The 25,313-nt window shown below is 37.7% G+C and overlaps 1 protein-coding gene across 1 annotated transcript in view; it reads left to right on the top strand.

The window, feature by feature from the left end:
- CFTR (cystic fibrosis transmembrane conductance regulator) overlaps positions 1–25,313 on the top strand; it is a 77,793-nt gene that overhangs the window by 30,207 nt on the left and 22,273 nt on the right. The window contains exons 11-20 of the mRNA XM_017733084.1: positions 2,236–2,330; positions 4,878–4,964; positions 5,822–6,554; positions 7,679–7,807; positions 11,397–11,434; positions 12,392–12,645; positions 13,679–13,758; positions 17,906–18,056; positions 19,145–19,372; positions 21,433–21,533. Coding sequence (XP_017588573.1) covers positions 2,236–2,330; positions 4,878–4,964; positions 5,822–6,554; positions 7,679–7,807; positions 11,397–11,434; positions 12,392–12,645; positions 13,679–13,758; positions 17,906–18,056; positions 19,145–19,372; positions 21,433–21,533 — 1,896 coding nt within the window. The remainder of the gene's footprint in view (positions 1–2,235; positions 2,331–4,877; positions 4,965–5,821; positions 6,555–7,678; positions 7,808–11,396; positions 11,435–12,391; positions 12,646–13,678; positions 13,759–17,905; positions 18,057–19,144; positions 19,373–21,432; positions 21,534–25,313) is intronic.

The following is a 25,313-nucleotide window of genomic DNA, read 5'->3' as shown; positions in this document are numbered from 1 at the left end:
CTGCAGTACTGGTAGAAATGGGAAAGAGCTGAAATCAGCTTAGAGATCTGGATATTTAACCGTGCAAATCCCTATGTTAATGCCAAAGTTACAGATGAATAACATGACTCCTGCACACATAATGTGACCACAAGTGATCTGACCAGGTTGTCTCAAATAAATGCTGGAAAACATTTTATGCCAGAATTTCACTTGTTATCTCTAAATACTTCATGACCTATAGGAAGGTGTTTTTGTCACATTCAGAAAATTTTTCTTAAAAACTATTGCTGGCACATTCCTCTTTCAGCACATACTTGAGCTGTTATGTTAGTGACAGGGATTTGCTTGTGTGACTCCTTTTACAAGAGGGAAATAACTAGTTAACGTAAGAATAATTTAAAAATCACCTGCAATAGATTTTCCATACATGGGAGCATCTTGATTTTAAGGTCAAAATCCTCTAAGTCAGGAAGTAAATGCTATTATCAAATTAAAGAGTTTTTGAGAATCTCCCATTTCCTGACAGACCAGGCAGTGAATTTCTAGCTCTTAAGTGGCTGGACCCTTCATCTGTCACTGTTCCAGGTCTGAACAGCATTGTTCACTCTGTTCCTGAGGTCAGGGCAATTTGCAGGGGAGGAAGAAGGAAACATTTTTTGGAAGGACTTTTATTTATTTATTTATTTATTTTGCAAAACCTCAGAGGCCTGGAATGCCAATAGGTTGCCCAACAGAGAGTGACCAACCATCAAAATCACAGCAGGAGTCATCAAAATTGGATTGTATCTGGCTTTGTATGAAATACAAACTTACAGAGAGCAGCTCAACTTAGAATCCCAGGTAGTATTGCCCTGACAGTGCTTCGGGTATCTTCCAGTCCAGAAGCCATAGGATTTCTGTGGGTGCTGCAGAGGGCATGCAGACAGCTGAGTTCCTGTCTGCCTCATGGCTGCCTGGGGGATGAGACCCCAAAACAGGATACCCCTTCCAAAGCACGGCCTAAAGATTGCTCTCAGAAGCTCAGATTTTGATGGATAATGCATACCACTTTTTCCCCCCAAAAGCTGCGCTGAAAAGAGAATATGTGTGGTGCATGAGAACACTGGAGATGGTTTTGTCAGGTACTGGATGCCTCAGTCAGCTTCCTTGGCTGTGGGGGATCCCTGCCTTGGGAATGGGAAGATGTGCACAGGCAGTATGGTGCTGCTGGGCAGTGATCACAGGCCCTGGGACCTCCTGGCATAGTCAGGGATTCCCACTCACTGCATGACAAACTGCCCTGAAGTTGTATCCCCTGGAGGCCTAGGTGCCATGAGGCACAGGAAGCTCATCCAGCCTGTGTTTCTGGGAAAAGTCCCTTGAAACTACCTCCACCATAGTGATAGTGGTGTCACTGTATTGCCTTATGGATGTAGGTCCGGTAAGGCTTGAAGGCAGAATTAATATTTTTTGTTAGAGCAACTCTAGAAGTAGAAAGACTAGACAGCCTTCAGGCACACAAGCCATTCTCCTGTCTGCTTGTCTCCACTTCCATGAATTTCTGTGGTTTGCATGCATTATGAATTTCAGAGCTAAAAGTACTCCTCTCAAGAAAATTTTTGTCTACCCCTGCCAGTAGGACACAAGAGTCTCCTTTTCTCCTTTCTGTGTCTCATATGAGAGTGAAATGGTATTTTCTGCTTTTACCCCTGGCTAAAGATTTGTTTTTAACATAGTTATGAGTTCTAAGTAACTTACGGCCCAAGCAGTGGAACTTGGTTCCCAAACCTTTTGCAAACCTCGAGCATTCCTGGCTAGGAATTTAGTCAAGCCTTTTTTAATGAACCTGCCTGAAATATATATTTCTCTGGGTTTTGAAGAGCTCAGAAACAGAGTTTGCTTCTTGCTCTCCTTAACTTCAGCAGCAAGTGCATTTATCATTACTTGACAGAGCACTTGAGCAGTTACTATCTTGGATTGACATTGTATGAAGGTTCATTCCTTGCTTTTATGGAGATTAGTATTTGGACAAATATTTGTCTTAAGATCTTGCATCTCATGATTGCTTTCTGCAATAGAGTGATATGTTTCTCTTATCACCATTTCTGATTACATAAACAAATGAAATAAATAAACCTCTGTGGGACTTTTTTTTTTTCTTACAACTGCTATCCAACCTGTCTGTACATGACTGCACACTATGCTTCCATCCAGTCTGTTGCTTGAGTTTCGTGGATATGGAAAATTCTGATTCTTAAAAAAAATTGTTAACAGGATATTTCCAAGTTCCCAGACAAAGATTATACACTGCTGGGTGAAGGTGGAATCATTCTGAGTGGAGGCCAACGAGCACGAATCTCACTGGCAAGGTGAGTATTTTCAAGTAGTGTACTGTTCCACATATATGGAATGTATTATGACTAAGCATTTAAATACATATGGACTGTGTCCTGCTAAATAATTATCCTCCAGATGTATCAGGAACTTGATTTTGCTATCAGAAATCTGAGTTTTGCTATGCAATTCTGTTTATGATACACCTGCATATTAATTTCCTGAATTTTAGAAGTTTGATGTCAGAAAAATGCTATGGCTTAACATAAGATGAATGTTTCCCTCCCTGATGCAAGATGCCTTTGGAAATTCAGACCTTTAAGTGTAACTTTTCATGTACTGAAGAAACCCATAGAAAGATAAAAATAAATATTCCAAGACCTTTCCATGCTATGACATTTCTTCAAAGTGGCGTATATATCAATATATATACCCTGTCTTGCAGGTAAATGGAAAAAAAAAAAAAAAGGCATATTCCAAAAAATTTTGCTACCATTTTTGGGCTTCTTTCATGAGAAGAAGAAAAAGTGGAAAGCTGTGACTAGTCAGTACCTATGAATAACTGCCTTGTCTGTTTGACCTTCCAATGTTAGTAAGTAATTCTGAAGGTCTACAGAACAATAACATAGGTGTTTGTCTTATAAATTAGCTATGTGTTTCAGCAGAATCACTTACCTATTGTCAGAAATCCAGTAATGACAGCTCTGATGTGTCAAATGGCCCCATTTGTTTCTGTGCCAAGTGCAAATTGTGTTGGTTCCCATGCCCAGAAACACTGGGTAGAAGTAAAATCACATTATAGTGATCCGTACTGGCATCCTGTGAAAGATGTGCACATCTGTGTGATGCTAAAAGATGGGATCATTAAAATAGAGAATCTTTCAGTGTGTGTTTGTGAGACTGAAGAGGCATATGGATTGTTCTGGTTTATGCAGTAAGAGGAGAGAGGAGGGGAAGAGCAGGCAAAGCTTTCAAAGCATGTAACCCCAGAACAACAAAACCCACTTAGATTTTCATTTAAAATGCAACATTTACATGGACTGTTTCCTCGATGCTATGGATAATCATGTCTGGCACTTTTCACATGGTCACAGCTCATTTCCTGGAGGGTCTCAGAACTTATGTATTTATTGTCAGCTGTAGAATAGTAATTTTTAAAACAATTGCATGTCATAAAGACAGTGACTGTCTTATATTTTGTTCAGGCTCCAGTCCAAGCTCAGCGTGCTACAAGGTGTGCAGGTATTGAGGTCTGGGTTGCAGATGAAGCTCTGAAAAGTCAGAGGTGTAAATTTAGGATTACAGCCCTGGGTTGTACCTAGGTGATAAGCTGGTGATACACTGGACATTATTTTCTTGAACTGGCTGCATAAATTTATCTGGTGTAGTCTGTGCAAAGTCAAGTGAAATGAGAATCCGTGATGGCAGTGACATCAACTAGCTGTCAGGTGAAGCAGGGGAGAGATTGCGTGATTCCATCTTCCTTACAGAGCACTGTCAGTGCCTGCAGCTACAAGCAAGGGAAAGAAAGGACCAAGGGAAAAAACCAGTGCATGTCCTGGACTTGAGTCAGCTTGCTGGCCTGGTACCCTAAAGCCCGCAGCTTTGTAGCTACTGAGTCTAACACACAAATTATATCAATGAAGCCCTGCAAACTTCTTGCTGATAAAAGTGCCCAGAACAGTGTGAAATTTGTTGTTGTGCAGCCACTACATCATAATGTATGCTCAGTGAAATCCATCATGTTAGAGGATTTTTCAATAAAGTTACTTGTTTTATTAACATAATACATAATTATTGAGGGCTTTCTCTCTTGGTGGTTAAATATTTTCACACTATTTAACATCCTTTAAAAAATACAGAAATGCAGCTGTCCAGATTTCTTTACTAATTATACTCTAATTAATATCACATAATGATTTTCATTCTCACAGAGGAAGGCAGGGGGTCTTTTTAAACTTCTATTCAAATTATTGTTTAAAAAAAACCTCTTAACCAGAGCTTTAGGGCTCAGTGAGCCATGTCCAGGTACATACAGCTTAAGGTCCTTTTTGATGTCTTCAACTGGAAATATTGTAGTCCCTTTGCAAATAATGTTTGCAAGACCATGCCTCACTAATGCACTTGTTTTTGCTCACCATTTTTTTTAAAAGTACGTTTAAAACTAAGTTCTGAGACCTAAGTCTTTTCACATGTTTATTTACATATATGCAATATTCCCTCAGGCAACACTAGATGTTACAGTAGATACTAAATTCCCATTGAAATGGTCATTGTACTGTAATGGGAACTGTCAGATTCAGGCCATAAACAGATCTTTAGGGTAACCTGTGTAAAAGACAGCTTTGTTTCATTGCACAAAAATTAATGAAAAATGGAGTTAGTTTGTAATATGGTCTGCAGAAAGAAAAGGCTTTATTGAAAGATGTCTTGTAAGCACATTTCATGTTAATCTCCATCTCCATATTGATGCTGTAGAATGTCTATAAATTAAAAGATTTGAAGCATTCTTCTTAAAATGTATTTATTTAAATTTATAAGAGATGTGAAAGTTAATTTCATTTCCATTTTTTTCTGTTCAGAGCAGTGTACAAAGATGCTGATTTGTATCTCCTGGATTCTCCTTTTGGACACTTAGACATTTTTACAGAAAAAGAGATATTTGAAAGGTATTGTATGTTTTGATAGATTGTATTTAAGAATCTCACCAAGCAGAACAAAGTAAAATGAAGGGTTTTTAATAACAGTACAAAAATACTGAAGTGATCAAAATTATACCTGTTGAGGATGTTTATTTTTAGGGTTTCTCATAGTATTTTTTGTATTGTATTTTGTGTTAGTGGTTGGACAATGCACTGTGTGGGGAACAAGCCTGTGTCGAGTGTGAGCATTAGTGCTCCCTCTTCCATCTCAACATATTGAGCCTGCTGTAATCTCTTACTCCCAGTGTGCGTGGCTTTATATCTGACATGCCTTTGTACCAGAAAGGCTTTCACTTTAAAACAATTACCTGCTTTGTAAGTATAAATTTACAAAAAGCTGTATTTTGTCCTATTTTTCTAATCACTGATCATTGAATCACCTGGAACAGCCTGCTGAAGATTGGCAGCAGATTGGCTGAAGTCAGAGACTTTTGGCTTATCCTTTTGATGAAAACAGTAAGGACACAGACTGCCATCCATGAGCTTTTCAGCCACTGTAATTCTGAAGTTTTGAAATTGAAGTAATACTCTTAAGTTTGGTAGACACAGACCTCAGTAACCCTACGATGAAAAGAAATACTTCATGATGAACTGCTTTTTGGATTGACCTGAAAATGATTAAATTTTACCCCTTTTTTGGTTCCTGCAATAAACTGCTCATGCTTTACACATCTCAGCTTTACCACCTCTTTTGCAGTTTGAGGGAGCACCCAAGTCCACTCATACTAGGAGCTGGGCAGGTAAAAGTAAATGGGAAGGGATAATAGTATCATTTAATCATGAGAACAAAAAAGTCTAAATGTTCACACTTCCATCTTTTACAGCTGTGTGTGCAAGTTGATGGCGAATAAAACTAGGATCTTGGTTACTTCAAAACTGGAACATTTAAAGATTGCTGACAAAATATTAATTTTACATGAAGGGGGTTGCTATTTCTATGGAACATTTTCTGAACTTCAGGGTCAACGGCCAGACTTCAGCTCAGAGCTGATGGGATTTGATTCTTTTGATCAGTTCAGTGCAGAGAGAAGAAATTCAATCCTTACTGAGACTCTCCGACGATTTTCCATTGAAGGAGAAGGCATGGGATCACGAAATGAAATAAAGAAGCAATCTTTTAAACAAAATTCAGATTTTAATGACAAAAGGAAGAGCTCCATAATTATTAACCCCCTTAATGCAAACAGGAAGTTCTCAGTAGTGCAGAAGAATGGGATGCAGGTCAATGGGATAGACGATGGCCACAGTGACCCACCAGAGAGGAGGCTCTCGCTGATACCTGACTTAGAACCGGGGGACATGGCTCTGCTGCGGACTGGCATGCTCAGCCCTGACCCTGTGCTGCAAGGGCGGAGGAGGCAGTCGGTGTTGAGCCTGATGACGAGCACCTCCATGAACTATGGACCAAACTTTTCCAAAAAGGGAAGTACGACATTTCGGAAAATGTCTATGGTGCCTCAGACAAACCTGTCTTCTGAGATAGATATCTACACCAGGCGTGTGTCTCGAGACAGTGTCTTGGACATAACTGATGAAATCAATGAAGAGGATTTGAAGGTGTGTGTTGATTTACATTCATCTTGGGTTTGGTTATGGTGTTGGTTTAGTTCAATATACTCCTCATCTGTTTTTCCTTCTTGAAAAGGACTCGACTATTTCCTTCCTAATGCAGTATTTCTTTATGGAATATGTTTTTTGAATATCTCTGAAAAATTTTAAGCTCAAGTATCATCCTGAAATCATTGAATTCCTCAAAAATTTATTTTGCCTTATTTTTTGCTCAGCTTTGAGTGCTATCTGTAGGGAGTTTCAATACAGAATATACATCTCCTGCACTTTACCTTTCAGATTACTTAGGATAAAATGAAATTTGAAACCATAACTTGGAAAACCATAGTTGTAAAACATTTATGTAAAATTCACCTGTGAAACATTAAGGCTCATGGAAAAAATAAAATACATTTGAAATACTAGCACAGTTTTTAAAACTGGAATTTGATCAAATTTGATAAATTTTTCAGATTCCTTAGTTCTTGTGTCCTGATGCAGATAATAAATGGAGGGGTAAGCTTGATTTTACTCTGATTTTATGGATGTGCAGAAAAAACCAGAAGGTTGAGTTTTATACCAAAAACTGCACCAAAATTTCTTTTTTTCTAATACTTTCAATTGGTCGTGATGGACTAATTTCATTTTAAAAAGTGATAGCTGATTTTCTGAGGATAGGAAAATTTTCTGGAGGAGTTTCCTAGGTAGAAACAGATTTGCAAGAAAAAATTTAAATTCATAATTTGCTGAAGCACCGCCCATTTTTTCTTTCGAGCTCAGCAGCAAAAAAAAATCTCAGCATGTTTACAAATTTACTCTAAAATCACAATTGTAATTCCCATTGAAAGAAAATAGCTATTGATTAATAGTTTTTTTATTCTGGTAGTGCTGGACAAATCTCAGCTTCTCTCATTGTTGTCTGAAAATTTCAAATAATCTCTCGGTTGTATTTTATAGCAAAGATGGCTCAACCAGTCAGTACCTTCCTCTCCAGCCATTATCAGCCAATTTAATGCTTCAGCTCAATTATATGCAGTGAGTTAGCAGAAAGAATGATAGCATTCATATGTCAGAAATTTTTATACAGAGATACTATTATCATGCTTACTATTATCTTACTGATTTTTTGACAGGAGTGCTTCAGTGATGATGCTGAAAGCATGGGTACTGTTGCTACATGGAATACCTATTTCAGATACATTACTATCCACAAAAACTTGATTTTTGTTCTGATTTTGTGTGTGGCTGTCTTCTTAGTTGAGGTAAGAAAATCTGTGCTTGGTGTCATGTTGCAAAAAATGATGTTTGTTCAAACTGTTCTTTGTGAAGAATGGATAAAGCATCAAGACTTAAACTCATGTATGTATGACTTATTGACAACTGCTGTTAAATTAAATTGCAGTGAGTTTTCTACTACTTAGATGAGCATTTCTTCACCGAAGTTAGTGGTTAGTGCACAGCAGCAGAAGGCCCAACTTCTCAAATTATCCAGGTTATTTTCTGCTGTGTGGTACCATAAATGGGAATTGTTGCCCTATGCAAGTCTCTTGTTTGCAGGTGAATAATCTTCCATTTTTCATTAAAAATTATCTTTGCAGTGTCTTGGGGACTTCACAACAATAATTGCCATAATTTTTTTGATGAGCACATACATAATTTCTGGAAAATTGCTTTGAAAATGAGTTACTAGCTTTGCTCTTAGTGAAAGAAGAGTAGTGAGTAAGGCAGAGTGCTGAATGCCTGTGATGGCAGTTAAAGATGGAAGGGGTGTTCCTGCAGCCTGCAGAGAAGACTTTTTCCAAGGATGGTGTAAAACACTGGAAAAAGTACTGAAGAATATCTGGCTGTTCATGGACATTTGACTGTTTTTCATATAACAGAAATTGCCTGCTTTTTGTCTTGTGTCTCAATTTAGGAAAGATATTTAGCATATAGAATCTCATAGTGTCCTCTTCTATAGTGAATATCCCAAATCAAGTATTTTTCAAAGGGAAGGAACATGTTTCATAGTGGGAAATCAACTAGACTGTATTCATATGTCAACTTATAAAATATGGTGCCAATTTCTCTTGGTATTTTTCAACATGAACTGAATGAAGAGAAGAATCCATTAGGAATATAGGACTAGTTTCTGGCTGATTGTCAGCAAAGGGCTTTTAGCAATTTTGCAGTGAAATTCAACCTTCCTTCTCTGGAGAAAGATGTGGCTGATGGTATTCTGCATTTACTCTAATGTTATGTTGCAGGTGATTTAAGTTAGTTCTCTTGGACCAGGAATAAATCCTGGAGCTTAGATCTAGTTTAACATCCTAAACTTTTAAACCAACTCCAGAAACAAGAGATTATTTAGATGTGTAGCTCTTCTTATCATGTAAGTTTTTTTTTCATGATAGTGGAAAATGGCTATGTAAACAACAGCAAAGCTGAATGTGAGTTTTAGAGGCAAAGAAAATGTTAACTTTAAGGTATATCAGATTTATTCCTGTATATTCAGCATATATTTCTTATGTTGATTACACATTTCTGCTTTTATTTTAGACTAAAGCTTTTTTAAACGGTTCAAAAGCCTCCTCTTCTAATTGAAAAAAAAATCTTATGACAAAGATTGTTTCCATATGCTTTAAATTTTCCAGTGTGACTACTGTTGAAGTAAAAGCCTATTGGTAAATGAATGGGCTGGTAGATACCCAGCCTTAGTCCAGTCTTGAGCAAACCTCTGTGTGTGAGCTGAAATACCATGCCAAATGTTTATGTTGTCCTGTGCTAACAGTTTGTACCCTTCCAACCTGAGACAATGAAGTGAGGCTAGTGATGAACATTCAAGAAATTGAAAGTGCTGTTTTTACAGCCTTCAGGTCTGGGTGGTGTAGGAGCTTTGGGGTGGTTCGGACGGCGACGGGGACGGTGACGAGAGATCTCTATAGTCAGATCTCGGAACATGCGGTTTATTGCAAAGGGCGTGGGTATAGCGGCACTGCTTAGAGCTGCAGCTGGCAGCTCTGAGCAGGCCCAAGAGAGCAAGAGAGTAAGCGGGTAAGAGAGAGAGAGAGCAAGAGGAATGAGAGTGAAGAAGTGTGTGTGAAGAGAGAGTAAGAGTGTGTAAGAGTGAGAGTGAGAGTAAGAGTGTCTGAAGTTCTGGTTACAATACAATAAATCATCTTCTGTACTGAATATTCTAATTGTCACTAACCAATCTAATACAAGATACAAATCCTATAGCATTTACATACAGCCTATAAGAGTTCTTATATTACCATAGAGTGTTACATCTTAACTTCTAAAAACTACTCTTTGGACCCCTTCTGCTGAGCTAGTAGGGTCTGCTCTGACCCTTGGACCGCTTGCAAGCAGAGGGTATTGTTCAATCAACAGGGGATTACCTTCAGTCGGCCATACCATTGTTTTCCAGTTGTTCAGTAACTAAGATTTGGTATTTCAAAAGTGGCTTTCATTTCGATGTCGCCTGTAGTTTTCATATTCCCAAAATCTTTTGTCAGGCAATCATATTTATAAGGCTTTCCTGTTTCATCTTCTCCAACAGGTGGGACTACTGTAGAAATTTCAGAGATGCTGTTTTAGATTTTGAATGGATTGCTTTGTATTGCACGTTCCAAGGTGAATCCATGCAGATCACCATAAATAGGACATCAATTGTACATATTTCCTAGGTTTGCAAGGTGTATGTTGTGTAGCTCTCTTTAGCAGCTCAAAACTGTGTCTCCTAGATGTAATACCCAGGGACTAGGGCTGCTGAACTGCAAGAAGAGCAGTTTTGGAAGGAAACACAGAGAAAGGCTTTGTAAAACTATTCTGTGACAATATTACCTACCATCATCTTCACAGCTGAAAAAACTCCTCTGTTATGAGGAGTCAAGATGAGAACAGAATTCTGTTGGGAGATGTAAAAACAGTATCGTGAAAGAAGCCTGATTTTACAAATACTTGAATTCGGGACCATCATGGTCAATCTTGAGTTATTTACTGTAAGACCTGCAAAAGTTAGTGAGTCCCAAAGAGAAGACATCAGTTTTCTGTTGGGGTATTACCACAATACATTTCTGTACCAGTGACATAAAAATGTATGGGAAGAAATTGTAAAAACTGTTTCAACCCTTAGAAAAAATGATCATAGAAATAGAGCAAACTAAAAATGTGATAGATTAGACGAAGGTCTCCAGTATTTTGATGGACAGACAAGAACATATTACAGACTAAACTCTTGTTGAATGCTGAACCATCTTACAATGGTTCTTAAAAAAAGGGTTTAATTCTACATTTAAAAACTATTGCAATAGATTATGTGTAAAATTATGTAAATTATTATGTGGAATTATGTGGAAAATTATGTAAAACTAAGCAGCCAAGCAATATCAATCAAATGAATATACCAAATGTAGGTATCAGCTAGCAAGAACAACAATGCAAAAATAATAATATTAAAGGTTTGACATTCATATTTGAATAGCTGCCTTTGAAGATACTTTAGTCTTCTAGGGTCATTAAGAATATTAATCTTTAAAACTTAAAATCTGTTAAGGCATACAGTTATCATTAGGAAGGCATTAGCAAACCTTTGTTAATAGTATGATAAAAAACAATACAAGAATATTTAGACACTTGAGAGTCTGATTGTCATACAAGTCTAAATGTAGCTTTCCTGGTGGGATGCACAGCATTGTTTCCGTGGAGAGAGAAGCAGATATTACAAGGTTTTTGCTTCAAGTAAGTTTGACTTCCACCCATTTATTATGCTCCCTCTAAAAACAGGTATAAAGTCAATGAAAAAAGATAAGTGAGAAAAATTACATAAAGTGATAGGACAAAATCTGACTGTGTTTTCTTTGGTCACAGGTAGCTGCTTCTCTTGGTGGGGTATGGTTTCTTCAAAAGTAAGTAGTGCTGATAATTTATTGAGAAACTGGGGTCTCCTTTTTATTAATTTTTTTCTGTAAATAATGAATAAATTCTGCCAGAATTCTATGTGCATAGTCACTATCTTATAGTCAACAAAATGGTTCATAGATGGAAAATCTAAATACCTTGTGCAGGTGGTATCTGGTATTTCTTTATGCAATAACAGTCGAATGGTTTATGCCTTGTTATTGAGTACACAAGAGTGTATGCAAGATTTTCCTGGGTCAGCTCACTCTAGGGATGTATGGACCCAATTATCTTCAATATACTGTGATTCAGAGGTGCTGGGTAAGACTTTTGCTTAGGAACATTTTAAGGGAGCAGTTTCTGTAAGACTCCATTTGTAAAATTTCCTCTGCTCATCTATGAAGAATTCCCAGAAGTTACAGGGTCGGCAGCTGAAGGTTAAAACATACTGAGTAGTGAAAAAGCCAGTGGCTTTTCCTGTGTTAATGCTTTTAATCCCTGTTTTTGTCCTGCAGCAATGGGTCTGTGTGTTTGAGTATAGGAGCATATGGTGACTTAGGTGATGGAGGTGGAGTGATTTATGTTGATTTCCATCTACATTAAGTCACTAAGGGCTTTGATTTTTACAGTATACCTAAAGCATTTTACTTCCATAATAATTCAGTTTCTTCAAGACTTAAACTAATTTTTCTGCTTAAAAGAAGTGGATATAATTTCCTGGATTATGTTTGATTTGTTAGTGATTAAACAGGCAGTAGATTTGCAAGAGACTACCAGAGCAAATAATAATTTATATTTCATACATACATGACAGTATTTTAAAAATTACTGGAAATATCTATACTAACCATTATCATAGTTTTAAACCAAATGGACACTGGAGTACTGCTTGGTTTTGTTTAGTAAACAAGAGAAAAAGCACACAATTTCCAGTAATGCATTTATTTTTCATTTCCATCACACAGGTCAGCTTTGAAGGCAAATTCAACACAGTCAGAAAACAGCACCTCTGGCAACCCTCCTGTGATTGTCACTGACACTAGCAGCTACTACATCATTTACATCTATGTGGGAGTGGCAGATACCCTGCTTGCCATGGGAATCTTCAGAGGTTTGCCCCTTGTGCATACACTTATAACAGTGTCTAAAACTCTTCATCAAAAGATGGTGCATGCAGTTCTTCATGCACCTATGTCAACATTCAACTCTTGGAAAGCAGGTAACTGAGATGGGAGGTGATTGACTTATCTGTGCATTTAATTTCAATTAAATGGTTTTCATTATGTTAAAGGGCACTGTTGCCTTCCATTTACATTTTCAGTCAAGCAGAATGTTAGAAGTTTGCCACATAAGGTAATTTGTGAATCTTTTAATGAAACTTGATTGCACTTAAATGTGACATATTTCAGTTGTCAATTCTGATTCTGAAATATCTCTCTGTAAAAAAGAAATTTGGGGGAAATAAACCGTTAACTGTTCTAGGCAATAAAAGTAGAATAACTTCTAAAGAATAGACTTTGTCAAAAACTGCAATAGAAAAGATGTAGTCAGTTACGTCGTGAGTGACAAGGAATCAGATGTGGATGATAAACAGAGCTTTTTTAATGAACAGTCCTACCAAAATGGCATAAAACATCAGTTATTGTGAATAATGGTATGCATATTCAAATTTGGGAGTTGATATAAAGCTCATTATATAACTGGTGCAACAAGTTCCATCTCCCACTGTACATGAAACTCCTATCTCGTACGCTTCTTACTGGTAAGTACTAGATTACAGGAGACACTGCTAAATGATGATACAACAATGGGCTTCTCCTTTGTTTTCCCTTATACTCTTAACTTTGTTGTTACATGGTGTTTAATACAGTAATTCTACTCAGACATGAAGAAACTGGTTACAAACTTGTGCAAATGCTGATGTGCAAATTACCTGTGTATCAGCAGGGCCTGCTGAATAAGGGATACAGACCTTATCCTTTGTGCCTCTGTTTCTGCCCTTTTTAGTTGTTTCTTTTTTTTAATTACATTTTCCTGGCTTTTTTTTTACCAAGAGCTGAAACAGAAGTTGTGTAGCCAAATTCCTCCCTGGGGAAAGAAACCGTAGCTCCACTTAACTGTAATGGAATTGCTTGTACTTAAAAAAACTTAATATTTTGTATTCAGAAACAGTTGTCCCTTTTGTTAAAGTAATAAATGTGGGATTTGGGGGGTATGAAAATGTTTGACTTTTTTTTTTCCTTAATCCATAGGTGGTATGCTTAACAGGTTCTCAAAAGATACGGCAGTGCTGGATGACTTACTTCCACTTACAGTATTTGACTTCATTCAGGTTTGTAGAATAAAAGTTGTAACTTTTGCTGTCTTGTAGCCATGTAATGTTTCAGCTGTACATCTTGCAAAAGAAATCATATGAATTTTTTTGTTCTATGTATCTATTTACGTAGCTGCTTATCCTGTAGGTCAACTTTATTGCTTCGTTTTTGAGTACTTGCCTCTGTGTGTACATACCTCCACTGTTTATGCAAACCACTCTTATGACTCAGGCTCGGAAGTATTTTTGCCCTGCAGACCCCTAGCAGACAAGTATCCTTGCTGCTGCCCACATTCAACTGTAAATCATACAGGGCATTCCTTAGTTCCTCGTGGGTCAAGCTTACTATTTTTTGAATGCTATTCTTTGATTACATTGAGTCACTTTCATAACTTCCCCTCCTTAAGCTCTTCTGTTCCCAGTTTGCTAGCATAACCCTTAGTTTACTTCTCTTCTGCTGAATATATTATTGACTTTTCTGTTGTCTTCTCTGGAAATGCCAGCCTTTTCTTAGGTAGAACTTGTTCCCAGAACATTTTAAAAATAGGAGCAAATCTTCCCTGGCGCTCCTGTTCCTCTCTACATTATTAAGGTGATGTACAGACCCAACCTAAACACTCTGCTGTATAGATTGCCTATCTCCATCTGTGAGTTTGCCTCCTTTATGGTCCCTACCAACATGATGATCTGATAAAAACAGAATTCCTTTCCCTATATCTTTGTGAGTAATTGATAACTTCAACTCATGACTTCAGAGAGGCCAGTGCAGCTTGACATGAAGAGATTCAGGTACATTACAGCTTTACTTCATGTCCTGCTGATGTCATGAGGACCTGCTGAATGAGTAAACATGGACATTGGGACTCTGAATCAGCAGTATAATCTTCAGCATCAACAGTAGTTATTACCATCTCTTCTGATATGATGATTTTGTTTCTGATATTTTGGATCTAGCATGGGGATGTTGTTCCACAAGTATGTGAGTTTGTCTGTCTCTACATTTCAAACTTTCTACAAGAAATTGACTAGTTTTTCATGTTTTCAAGAATAAGGAAAATCCCAATATTTGGCTTTTCTGTTCTGATGCCTTTCAGAGGTTTAGCTATGCCCTATTGTCCCATAGGTTCACGTTTCTCTCCTCAGTCTCAGCTGCAGAGGCTTCTAGACATGCGTGATAAGCTGCCCTGTCTTTCCAGGTTCTTCTTCTGAAGATCATTGAACCTACCCACTGGCTTGAATAATTTTAACAGTCATTCCTTCACAATAAATTCTTTCTGGTCCTCCATAGATTCAGACTTCCATGGACTCTGCTAATGAACAAAGTCAGATTCCTCTGGAAGAGACAGTAAAATTATAGATAGGACTTCTTCCTTCTGCTGGTTGTTGAAGGGTCACAGAATGTGGAAGGGACCTGGGGACCTAGGATGTGGAACCTCTCCAACCCATCTGTTCAAAGCAGGTTCAGCTGAAGTAGGTTGCCCAAGGCCAACCTGGATTTTGCTTATTTCCAAGTTCTCTGAGTAACGTGTTCCAGTGTTTGACCATTCCCATGATAAAAGTGCTTTTTCTTATGTTTAAATGGAATTTTGTGCATTTCAGCTTGTGCCCATTGCCTCTTATCTTCCCAGTGTGTGCCATTGAAAAGAATTTGTCTCAAGCACATATGGTCCACAAGAAATACCTAGTGGTGTCTATATAAACAGAATATATTTTTAATTATGTAAATCATAAAAAACTGCATATACAGAAACATGTATATTTTATATAAAGATAATAAATACCAGTAGATAGTTATACAAAGCCCTCTCTTAAGGCTAAACCCAGTTCTATCAACCAGTCCTCGTTTCTTGGAGATCCTTCATGTGAGATGCTGCTGGCACATACTGCTTGCCCCTAAGGTTTAATATGGTCACACTCAAAAATTCTTAGTGAACTCACTGAACATTTATGCCTGTGATCATGACTGGTTTTCCCTAAATAATCAACTCCTGTTGGTTAATCAAATTGGCTGTTGCAGTCATTGCCACCCTGAATGCTTGCTGAGTTGCTCTGTCTACTACCACCCGCATTTTCCAAACTGGGAAACAGCGGAATATGTCTCCCCGTCTGGCCTCTCTCCCAGGGCTGAAAGTTCAGCATCTGGGGCACTGCAGCACAGCACTGTGGCTCTGAACTGGGCTGCATGAGCCCGCTGCTGCCATTCCTCAACTATATGCCAATACAGCTGGCTTGTGGTTTAGATTTTTGTTTCTGCCTGTTTTGAGAAAGTCTCATCATCTGACTTTAGACTCTGGAGTTTATGAGTTAACATGGAGTTTCATATTCAACTTTAGTGAAATAACTGTGGGACCAGCAGTTAGAACAACATGGCATCATGGTGACCTTCACAAAATTTGAGTAAATGACAGAAACGGGAATTATAACAGTCACTGAGTGACTGTAATCTCAAGTAATGTGAGAGCTGTATAACTTGGCTCAATGTCAGTTGAATAGCTCATTTGCTTCTTAACAATTAGAGAGAGATACAAGTGTTACTAATTTCTGCAGTTTGAAGTAATGAGTAAACACAAATCCATTTTTGCATTGCTACAGACCAGTGCTAAACAGCCTGCACAAGCATAACCGACACGTATCACCATTCCTTTAAGAGAAATGAGGAAAACAGTGAAAGAAATCATAGAATCATAAAATTGTTTGGGCTGGAAGGGACATTAAAGATCATCTAGTTTCAATCCCCCTGCACAGGAAAGGACACTTTCCACTAGATCAAGTTCCTCAGAGCCCTTTTCAACCTGGCCTTGAACACTTCCAGAAATGGCTCATCCGCAACTTCTCCGGGCAACCTGTTCCAATGCCTCACTACCCTCACTGTAAAGAATTTCTTCCTAGTATCTAATCTAAACCTGCTCTCTTTCAGTTCAAAGCCATTCCTCTTTTAGCTAGTTCAGCTGTAATGTAATTTTTTTTCATAAAATGTGATGCTGCTATTGCATTGCTCAGGTTTCTGATGAAAAAAAATGGTAGAAAACTTAGAATGTGCTTACCTGTTCATGAAAGACCTCTAACTTTGAATACTGGGAACTTAAATCCTTCCTTGAGTTTATGTGGATGTAGTAGCATAAGCACCCCCTGCGTGCTTTTTTCTAATGTGAAATTAGTTTTGCTTTCCATCTGTTTCTTTGCTGACTGGTCATTTGCAGTGATGTTTCAATGCAACGTTCATAATTTTGTCCAAAAAATTGTCCATTTGCAGTTGGTTTATGCTGGTAAGTTTGTAGCTTGAAGTAGTTGTTTAGTGTTAAAAGTAACACCCTGATACAAATCAGAACTTTGCTATTCTATGTACACTGATACACTTGGTTTTTGTTAGATTTAGATATGAGACAAAAACAGTCTAGGTGCTTAAGTCTCTTCTAGAGTAAAGATCAAGACCAGATTAGCTAAATCTGTCTGGAGCTACTGAGGATGAGGTCTTAAAATGGTAGTAGTCTCTGGTAGGTTAAAATAGATTAACTCTGAAACAATTTTGTTCCTTTTGAGTCTTCTGACATCTTTAAACACCTTTTTATTTCTCCTGAAACTGCTAATTTGTCATACCACAGGTTCTCTTACAATTTATTTCCTGTCTTCTGATCAGGACAAGCAGTAGTGCTAGTTTCATATATGGGTTACAGTCCCTTGAGCAAGCAAAGCAGTACAACTTCCCACTTTTTCTGATCCTCAGCAAGACTGCTTTGCCCAGAACCTGCAGGAGAATGTCACTCAGCTCCTGACAGTCTTGCACACCTAGTCCAGACAAGACAGGTGGCTGCAGATATTGCAAGTGTCATTCTTAAAATTGTTAAGTGGAGAGTGAGTGCCTAGCTGCTATTGTTTTTGTGTGGCTTCATATTTTAGAAGCCTGCAATACCGATTGTACTACAGAAAACACTTCTTCCATCTTTTAGAAATATATGGCAGCTTATTGCAACAGATTATGGATCTGGTCGAAGTTATTCATGATCTTTTCATGGAGGTTTGTTCTCAGCTGCAAATCTTCTTAGGTTAGCGCTTTATGTTTGTTGAAACAGTACATAGCTGCCATAGAAAGGAGATTCACCACCAATCTCTAGTCTATAAAATTACAAGTTTACTATATCAATAGTATTTTTCTTTCATTCTACAGTTAATACTGATTGTGATTGGCGCTATAACAGTAGTCTCAATATTAGAGCCCTACATCTTCCTGGCATCAGTGCCTGTGATAGCAGCCTTTATTCTGTTAAGGGCATACTTCCTCCACACTTCTCAGCAGCTGAAACAACTGGAATCTGAAGGTAGGAGCAGCAAAATTGGTAGACTTTTAAATCCACAACAAATCAGTTGAGAAGTGATTCACCCTTTCTCCTCTTTTTTGCCTCTTCTGCAAGATGACATTGTCTTTGGGAGCAGAACTCGTATCTCCTTAAAGCCAGGGCTGTTACTGATCCAGCCAATACTGAGTGCTCTGCTGCCAAAGAGGAATAAAAAAGGCCTTTTTAAAGATGGTCTTTATCACCACTGCAGCTGAAAACAAATAGAGTCCTGACATACAGTTTTCTTGAGAGTAAATGTAACTTGCAAAATTGTGGTCAGACTTGGTATGTACCCTTTGAATTTGTTTCTTCGTTAGAAAAATTTTCAATGGATATATCTTGATCACAAAGATCTCTTATTTCTGAATAAGTTATTTGATAAATTTCCTTCCTCTTCCCCCATTAAGAGACGAAAATGTTCCAAATAAAATTGAAAACCTCATTTAGAAGTATGAATTTGCAGACCATGCACTGTTGCCTGGCTTTGCAGATCCTCAGCAAATCAGTCCTAAGTCTTAAACAGTGGTGATTCTCTTCCCTTAAGTGTAATTCTAGAGCACCTCAAATCTAAATTTAAATTTCTTTGATGTTCGCAGGGATCCAGCATTGGCTCACCACTTTTTATGTAATGCAAGATCTGCTTAAAATTACCATGTCAGTGCAGTTGAATCTGGAGCATTAAAGTACTCTGCCTGTACTAAAAAAGCTTCATATGATGGAGTTATCAAAATTGCAGGAATTAATTTTGTCTGGGGAGGAGCAGCCTTTCTTTTCTGTGGCATCTTACAGAAGGCCAAGAGCTTCCCCAAGTAGATATGAGACAATTAGTTATGTGCTAACTATGAAGAATTATTGTCATCCTTCCTGTCAATAAACTGAATGTAATTTCAACCCATTCTTGGAAAGACTTTTGTTGTATATCCTTAGTTAGGATTACTCCAGTCATGTACTTTGACAACGTATGTAAATTACACACTGATGTTACAGTAGAGCATGGGGTGGGTGTTTGCATTATATCAGAGGTATTTGCTTATGCATGTTTATGTTGTTCTAATTTAAACACTTTGCAGCTCGGAGTCCAATTTTCACCCATCTTGTTACAAGCTTAAAAGGGCTGTGGACACTGAGAGCTTTTGGGCGGCAGCCGTATTTTGAGACCTTATTTCACAAAGCTCTGAACCTACACACGGCAAACTGGTTCCTCTACCTGTCAACACTGCGCTGGTTCCAGATGAGGATAGAAATTATCTTTGTTGTCTTTTTTGTTGCCGTGGCATTTATCTCTATCATAACTACAGGTATGGTAACTTTACCCGAAAACTGAAATGGAAGTCTGCTGCTTCTTTTTAACAGCTCAGCTTTAGGAAATTCTGAGAGAAATAAATGGTTGCAAAATTTAGCATGCATTGATTTAAGTATGTCATAGTAGTAAACACAATTTAATTAAAATAGAAATAGCACCATTATTACCTGCAGGCTGATATTGTAGAGGACTCATTAAAGGGATTAATCTGAGAATAATAACTGAAGGGACAAAACTTTCATTTTCTTGATTGTAATTGCTGTAAAATTATCTCGTGTTTGAAACCACATTACTGTTCTGAGAAGCTTGGATGTTGATCACACCTGTATAGCTCAAAGGTTTTTAATAAATAGAAGTTAATGTTCCTCTCACTTGAAAATGGCTAAGACATGAAAAGTTTTAATAATCTTTTAAAGCCCACACCAGAAGAAATTGTCATCCATTCTTTAATTCACAACCCACTGATGTATTTTTCTATGTGAAGTTTTGCAAATTCTATTCAAAATCCCCTGAAAAATGACTCACCACTCCTAGTAAACACAGTATATGAATGAGAATCATGCAATATCTTACTTGTATTTGAAGTGGTGCCCATGAGGTGTAGCCAGCCTCAAACAAGCAAAAAATAGGAGTATGATGTCCCCAGAATGTTAATAGTTCATTTCTGTGGAAAAACTCAGATAGAGATTACTTCAAATACAGTTTTTTATTCACTATGCTTTTGTTATGTTTGGGCATCATTCTATGTCTCCAAGTTTTATGCTGGACTTTGTGTGCAGGATCTGTTTGCAGTTTCAGTACTATGGTCACTGATGAACAAGAGTTTGATGATTTTATGGAGGAGGTTTTTAAATCTAACGATATTCAAATTTCTTTCAGCTCTACTTCAGTGTTGAAAAGGAGTTGTATAAGAGCTTGCAATTTATCAAGTATTGTACAGTTTATGAAATGCTATCCTCTATTTATGTATAAGGAGCTCTAGCTTTCATTACATTTAAAAAAAAAAAAATCAGCCACACAAATACTTCTGTATGAAAATAGGCACTTGCAGTACTTCTGTTACTAAGGAGACTTCTAGTTCCCCTACCATTCATAGGAAACAATGTTCCCTGCTGTCCTTCTCATTTTGCACTTTGTGTCCTTAGTTTGGGGTTTTTAGGAAAACCCTTTCTTGTGTTAGTCTTCCTGGATGTATTACCTGAGAAAAGGAGTTAGAAACACTTTAAAAAATATTACAATTTGTCATCTTGCCACCATTGTAACCTTTACTGTTATAAATAACAGGCCCTTGGAGCAGCACTAAATTCCTTTTCTTAATTTATCAGCTTTCATGAGGAATACTTTGCTTTTATTGCTTACTTTTATAATTACTTAGATAAAAAGATGTCTATAAGCAAAACAGGAGGAGGTTTGTTGAAGAAAACTATATAAAGAATGGAGAAATCATAGAAAGCCATTTGGCTTAAATTCTCAATTCTATTTAACATGTAGTGAGGTTGAAAATCGACAGTGTGGTAGATTAAATGCTTATGTTGTATTGTATGAAGTCATAAAGGAAAATCCCTGGAAAATCCCATGCTTGTTAGAGCGTACAATTAAAGCTAAAGAATATACATCTGCATCTTTGTGCAACACTAAGGAGAACGTCCTCTTTTTGTCCAAGAAATGAAAATGTAAGCCATTTTGAATTTTAAAGTTGTTAGCTGTGTGTGGTGTTTTAATTACATAAGAGTAATTTCACAGATTCATATGTGTTAGAAAAAGGAAAGTCAAATCAAGATTGCAGAGATGTGATTCTGTTTACAGCTTAAGTACCAAGATTTAATTTTTTCTTCTGCCAAAGCAGATTAGGGTTTCTAGTGAATTCAGTGCCAAAGCCAGGTGTTTAACTGTGATTTATCTCTTAGTCCTTTTTATGATTAACAAATCCATGTTTTCTCCATGAAATAAAAGAGGAGAGAGTATGAATATGCATTTTAAGATATACATGCTAATTTTCTGATTTCTAATGGCTTTTTATTTGCATAGTAATTGAATGTGTTTTTCTCTCCACAGGTGATGGACCAGGTACAGCTGGAATTATTCTTACTTTAGCTATGAACATCATGGGAACCTTGCAGTGGGCAGTAAACTCAAGCATAGATGTTGATAGTTTGGTAAGCATAAAATGTACCATGCTGTGCTTTCTTTGGAGGAATTGCCTTTTTTTGTTGATTATGGTTGTGCAGTGAATTATCTTCAGAGCTGAATATCACGCAGATGTGTCAGAAAAGTTTCCCTCATATGTTTGATAGCAAACTACTGGCTTTGGGACAGCACAAACTGAGTTCTTCCATGAAGTTTTCCTGGTCTGGAATAGGCAACAGCAAATACTTGCATTTGAGGATTCAGATTGCAGATGTAGCAGTGATAGGAAGACCTCAAAAAGGCTTGGGCTGTTTTGTTATGATTATATTTCCTGTATTTATATATATAATATAGCTTCCTTGGTCTACTTAGCAGCTTTGCATAGCAGATCATGATGGATGTTTTTGAGTTCCTTTCACCCATTCTCAATAGTGATTTAAAAATCTGTCCTTGACTTCCCTAGGAATCTTTTTCTGGTTTTATGTAAAATGCCCTCTGACATAAGACTTTGTAGTTGTATGTAATTCTACTAGGTAGGATTTGGTTTAAAACAGAGTATTTCACAAGGTTAGCCTCTCATTGCCAATTTGTTGAGGTGTGAGAAGCAGACAGGAAACTTATAAAAGAATATGTTTGTTCTTACAGTTTTCATCATACGTTAAGTTAAATGTATGAAAATTTTAGATTTTATTTTAAAATGTAATAGTTACTTATCTCTTTCAACTTCATTCATTCTAGGATTTATTTTAGACAGAATTTATGTAACAAAATACCATATTCTTATAAACAAAAAAAAAAATCTGGGGAAAAAAATCTCCCACATCCAGTCTTACCCACTCTGAACCCTAAATTAGCTTCTCAAGCCAACCATTTCAGTATTGGAAAACAAAAATATTACAGCAGATCTTAGAGTCCATTAAATCCTGATTAGTTGAAATGAATTGTCATATTAAAAATGTATAATTGGGGCAGATGGTGACAATTTGCAAGTCCAAAATTAATTTTTTTTCAAATAAATGATTCAACTAGATTCATCCTGAGAAAAATCATTAAGAGCCTCAAAACTGGGAATTAACCACTTACAGCATCTAACCTCTTGTTTGCACATGTGCCTGCTGATAGTCGAGAAAGCTGATGGCCATTCAGCAGTGTTTCCTATCCACCAAATGTTTTATGCTAGCTCTTTCCTTGCTTTGTTAGAACGGCCTGGACTAATAATGAAGTAAAATGTGATGTTGGTAAATACAGAATTTTTAGGGTTGGGAGGGACCTGTGGAGATCCTCTTGTCCAACCCCCCTGGCAAGGCAGGGTCACCTAGAGCAGGTGATGCAGGAACTCCCCACAGCTGGGGATTGAATATCTCCAGAGAGGGAGATTCCACGACCTCCCTGGTCAATCTGGTCCAGTGCTCTGTCATCCTCAAGGTAAAGAAGTTCTTCCTTATGTTGAGGTGAAACTTCTTGTGTTTTAGTTTATGGTCACTGCTCCTTGTCCTGTCACTGTGCACCACTGCAAAGAGCCAGCCACCGTCCGACTGACACCTGCCTTTGAGATATTTATATGCGTTAATGTGATCCCTTCTCAGTGCTCTCTAGACTAAACAGGCCCAGCTGCTGCAGTCTCTCCTCATAAAAGAAATGCCCCAGACCCCAAATGATCTTTGTGGCCCTCAATTGGACCCTCTCCAGCAGCTCTTTGTGTTTCTTGTACTGAGGAGCCCAGAACTGAATACAGCACTCCAGACGTCGCCTCACTAGGGCCGAGTAGAGGGGCAGGACCACTTGGTGGCCATACTCTTCCCTATGCACCCCAGGCTACCACTGGCCCTCCTGACCACAAAGGCACACTGCCAGCTCATAGTCAATTTGTCATCCACCAAGACTCCTTCTCTGAAAAGCTGCTCTCACATAGGTCAGCCCCCCAAAAACCACAACAGCAACAACAATATTCATTCACTTGGCTCTCATTTGTAAACGCCATCCCCTGTAAGGCAGAATGTGATCACTCTAACAATCTGTATACAAATCATGTGTGCATATTACATAGCTTAATACAAACTGAAGGTGTTTCACAAGAGCAACAGGAAGCCTTACTGTAGGATTCCAAGGGTGCTGGACACAAGAGTGTTTTAATAAAGAAGAACTTCCCCTTTTTAAAAGTACAGTCATGTTAAAATGTCACCTATTAGTAGCAATAAGAAAGTAACTCCCTTTCCCTTGAAAAGGAAATCTCAAGTTGCTCTAGACATTTCTGAGTACTTTGCTCTGTATTAAGACAAAGAACTGTACTGGAACACTGGTTATGTTATGTTATGTTATGTTATGTTATGTTATGTTATGTTATGTTACGTTACTTACAGCCTTCTAAGGTCCATCATTTTATAGGTGGATCCTCTGGATATATTTTAGCAGTGGATAACTGCCCACCCTCTTGACATGAATTTTTAGGTATCCCAGATGAGAAAATAATAGATATTGCTGGCAGGATGGTTTTCTTCACATTCAAAAGCTGCTCCTGTGCACAAGCAGATAAAAATAGCTGAATGGTGTCAAGATAATAAAACTGCTTCACTGGGTGGTACAGATGTTTTATTTCCTACTCTGTAGTCTCTGCATTTAGCACTTCCCTCTTCAAAGTATTTTACAATTACTTGGCTAAAGATGTTTTGCAAAGGCTTGCCTGACTTAGTAGTCTATTTATTTATTTTTCTGTCAAGAGGTAGTTTGAAGCTCCCTCCCCACAGGACCAGATTGACTAGAATCGACACATCTCCACATGTCTCCAGTTACAGATACGCATGCACCGCTCTAGTTGACATCACTCTTGTCCTTCCTTGAGCAGCTGTGATATCTGTGTTTACAAGCCTGCAGAAAAGCATGCCTGAGTGAATAGCCCATTTGTAGGTAGCAGTCTTTGGTTGTCATATAAGCTGGAGTTTTCTGCAAGTGGTTGAAAGCCACGTCCAAAGGAGTAGCTGCTGAACTTAGTACATAATATAAAGCTCCCACTGAGTTGTTTTACAAGACATGCAAGGTACAGGACATCAGTGAAATAAATGCAAACAAAAGAACAGAAAGACAGGGGAACAGGGAAGCAAGATCACATGAAAAAGGAAAAAATGTCCTGAAACAGTTGCTGGCCAAACAGATGGGTAGGTGGCAAATTTGATTTTATTCCACACAATCTCCTTCTTGAGCTTTCCATGACACTGGCACACAGATTGAAGAAATCTGAGTTCCTAGGTTAGGTTTTATTTCTACATACACAGATATTGTCTTTGAAGCAATTTTTTGTTGAACAGATTTGGCTTTAAATTAAAAATCCCTATTGTCTCTTAATACCCCATAATGGTTTACTGGTTTTGGCATTTCATTCTCTACAGCCCTGATACTTTGTCTGCTCTGCCTTTATTTAAAAACAAACAACCAAACAAACAAGCACCCCCCCAAAAATCCCCCACACTCTCCCCCCAACATATGTGGTCACTCTGATAGCAATCGACTGTTTCATTTAAAGCCAAGAATTAGGCTAGATTTATTGTTTCACTTTGATAATTTCTGCTAATATCACTTTAGTTGGTTTTCAGTCTTTTTCTTATCCTTCTAGGCAGTCTTCTAGTATTTTGAAATTTTTTTTTCCTTTATAAGCAAATAGAACAGAATTTTTTCAGTAAGTGCTGCTTTCACAGATAAGCATTAGCTAGTCCCAGTGGACTATTTTAGTGCTTTATAACCTCCTCTTTCACTGATGTATATCCTGCAGTAGCAGTGCTTTAACTGTGAAGGACAGTTCCTTTTATCAGGGAAAG

This window comes from Corvus brachyrhynchos, unplaced genomic scaffold, assembly GCF_000691975.1.
Source record: "Corvus brachyrhynchos isolate BGI_N302 unplaced genomic scaffold, ASM69197v1 scaffold32, whole genome shotgun sequence".
In the NCBI taxonomy this organism is placed as follows: Eukaryota; Metazoa; Chordata; class Aves; order Passeriformes; family Corvidae; genus Corvus; species Corvus brachyrhynchos.
Note: the sequence above shows the minus strand (reverse complement) of the source record. Positions and strands in the feature narration are given on the sequence as shown.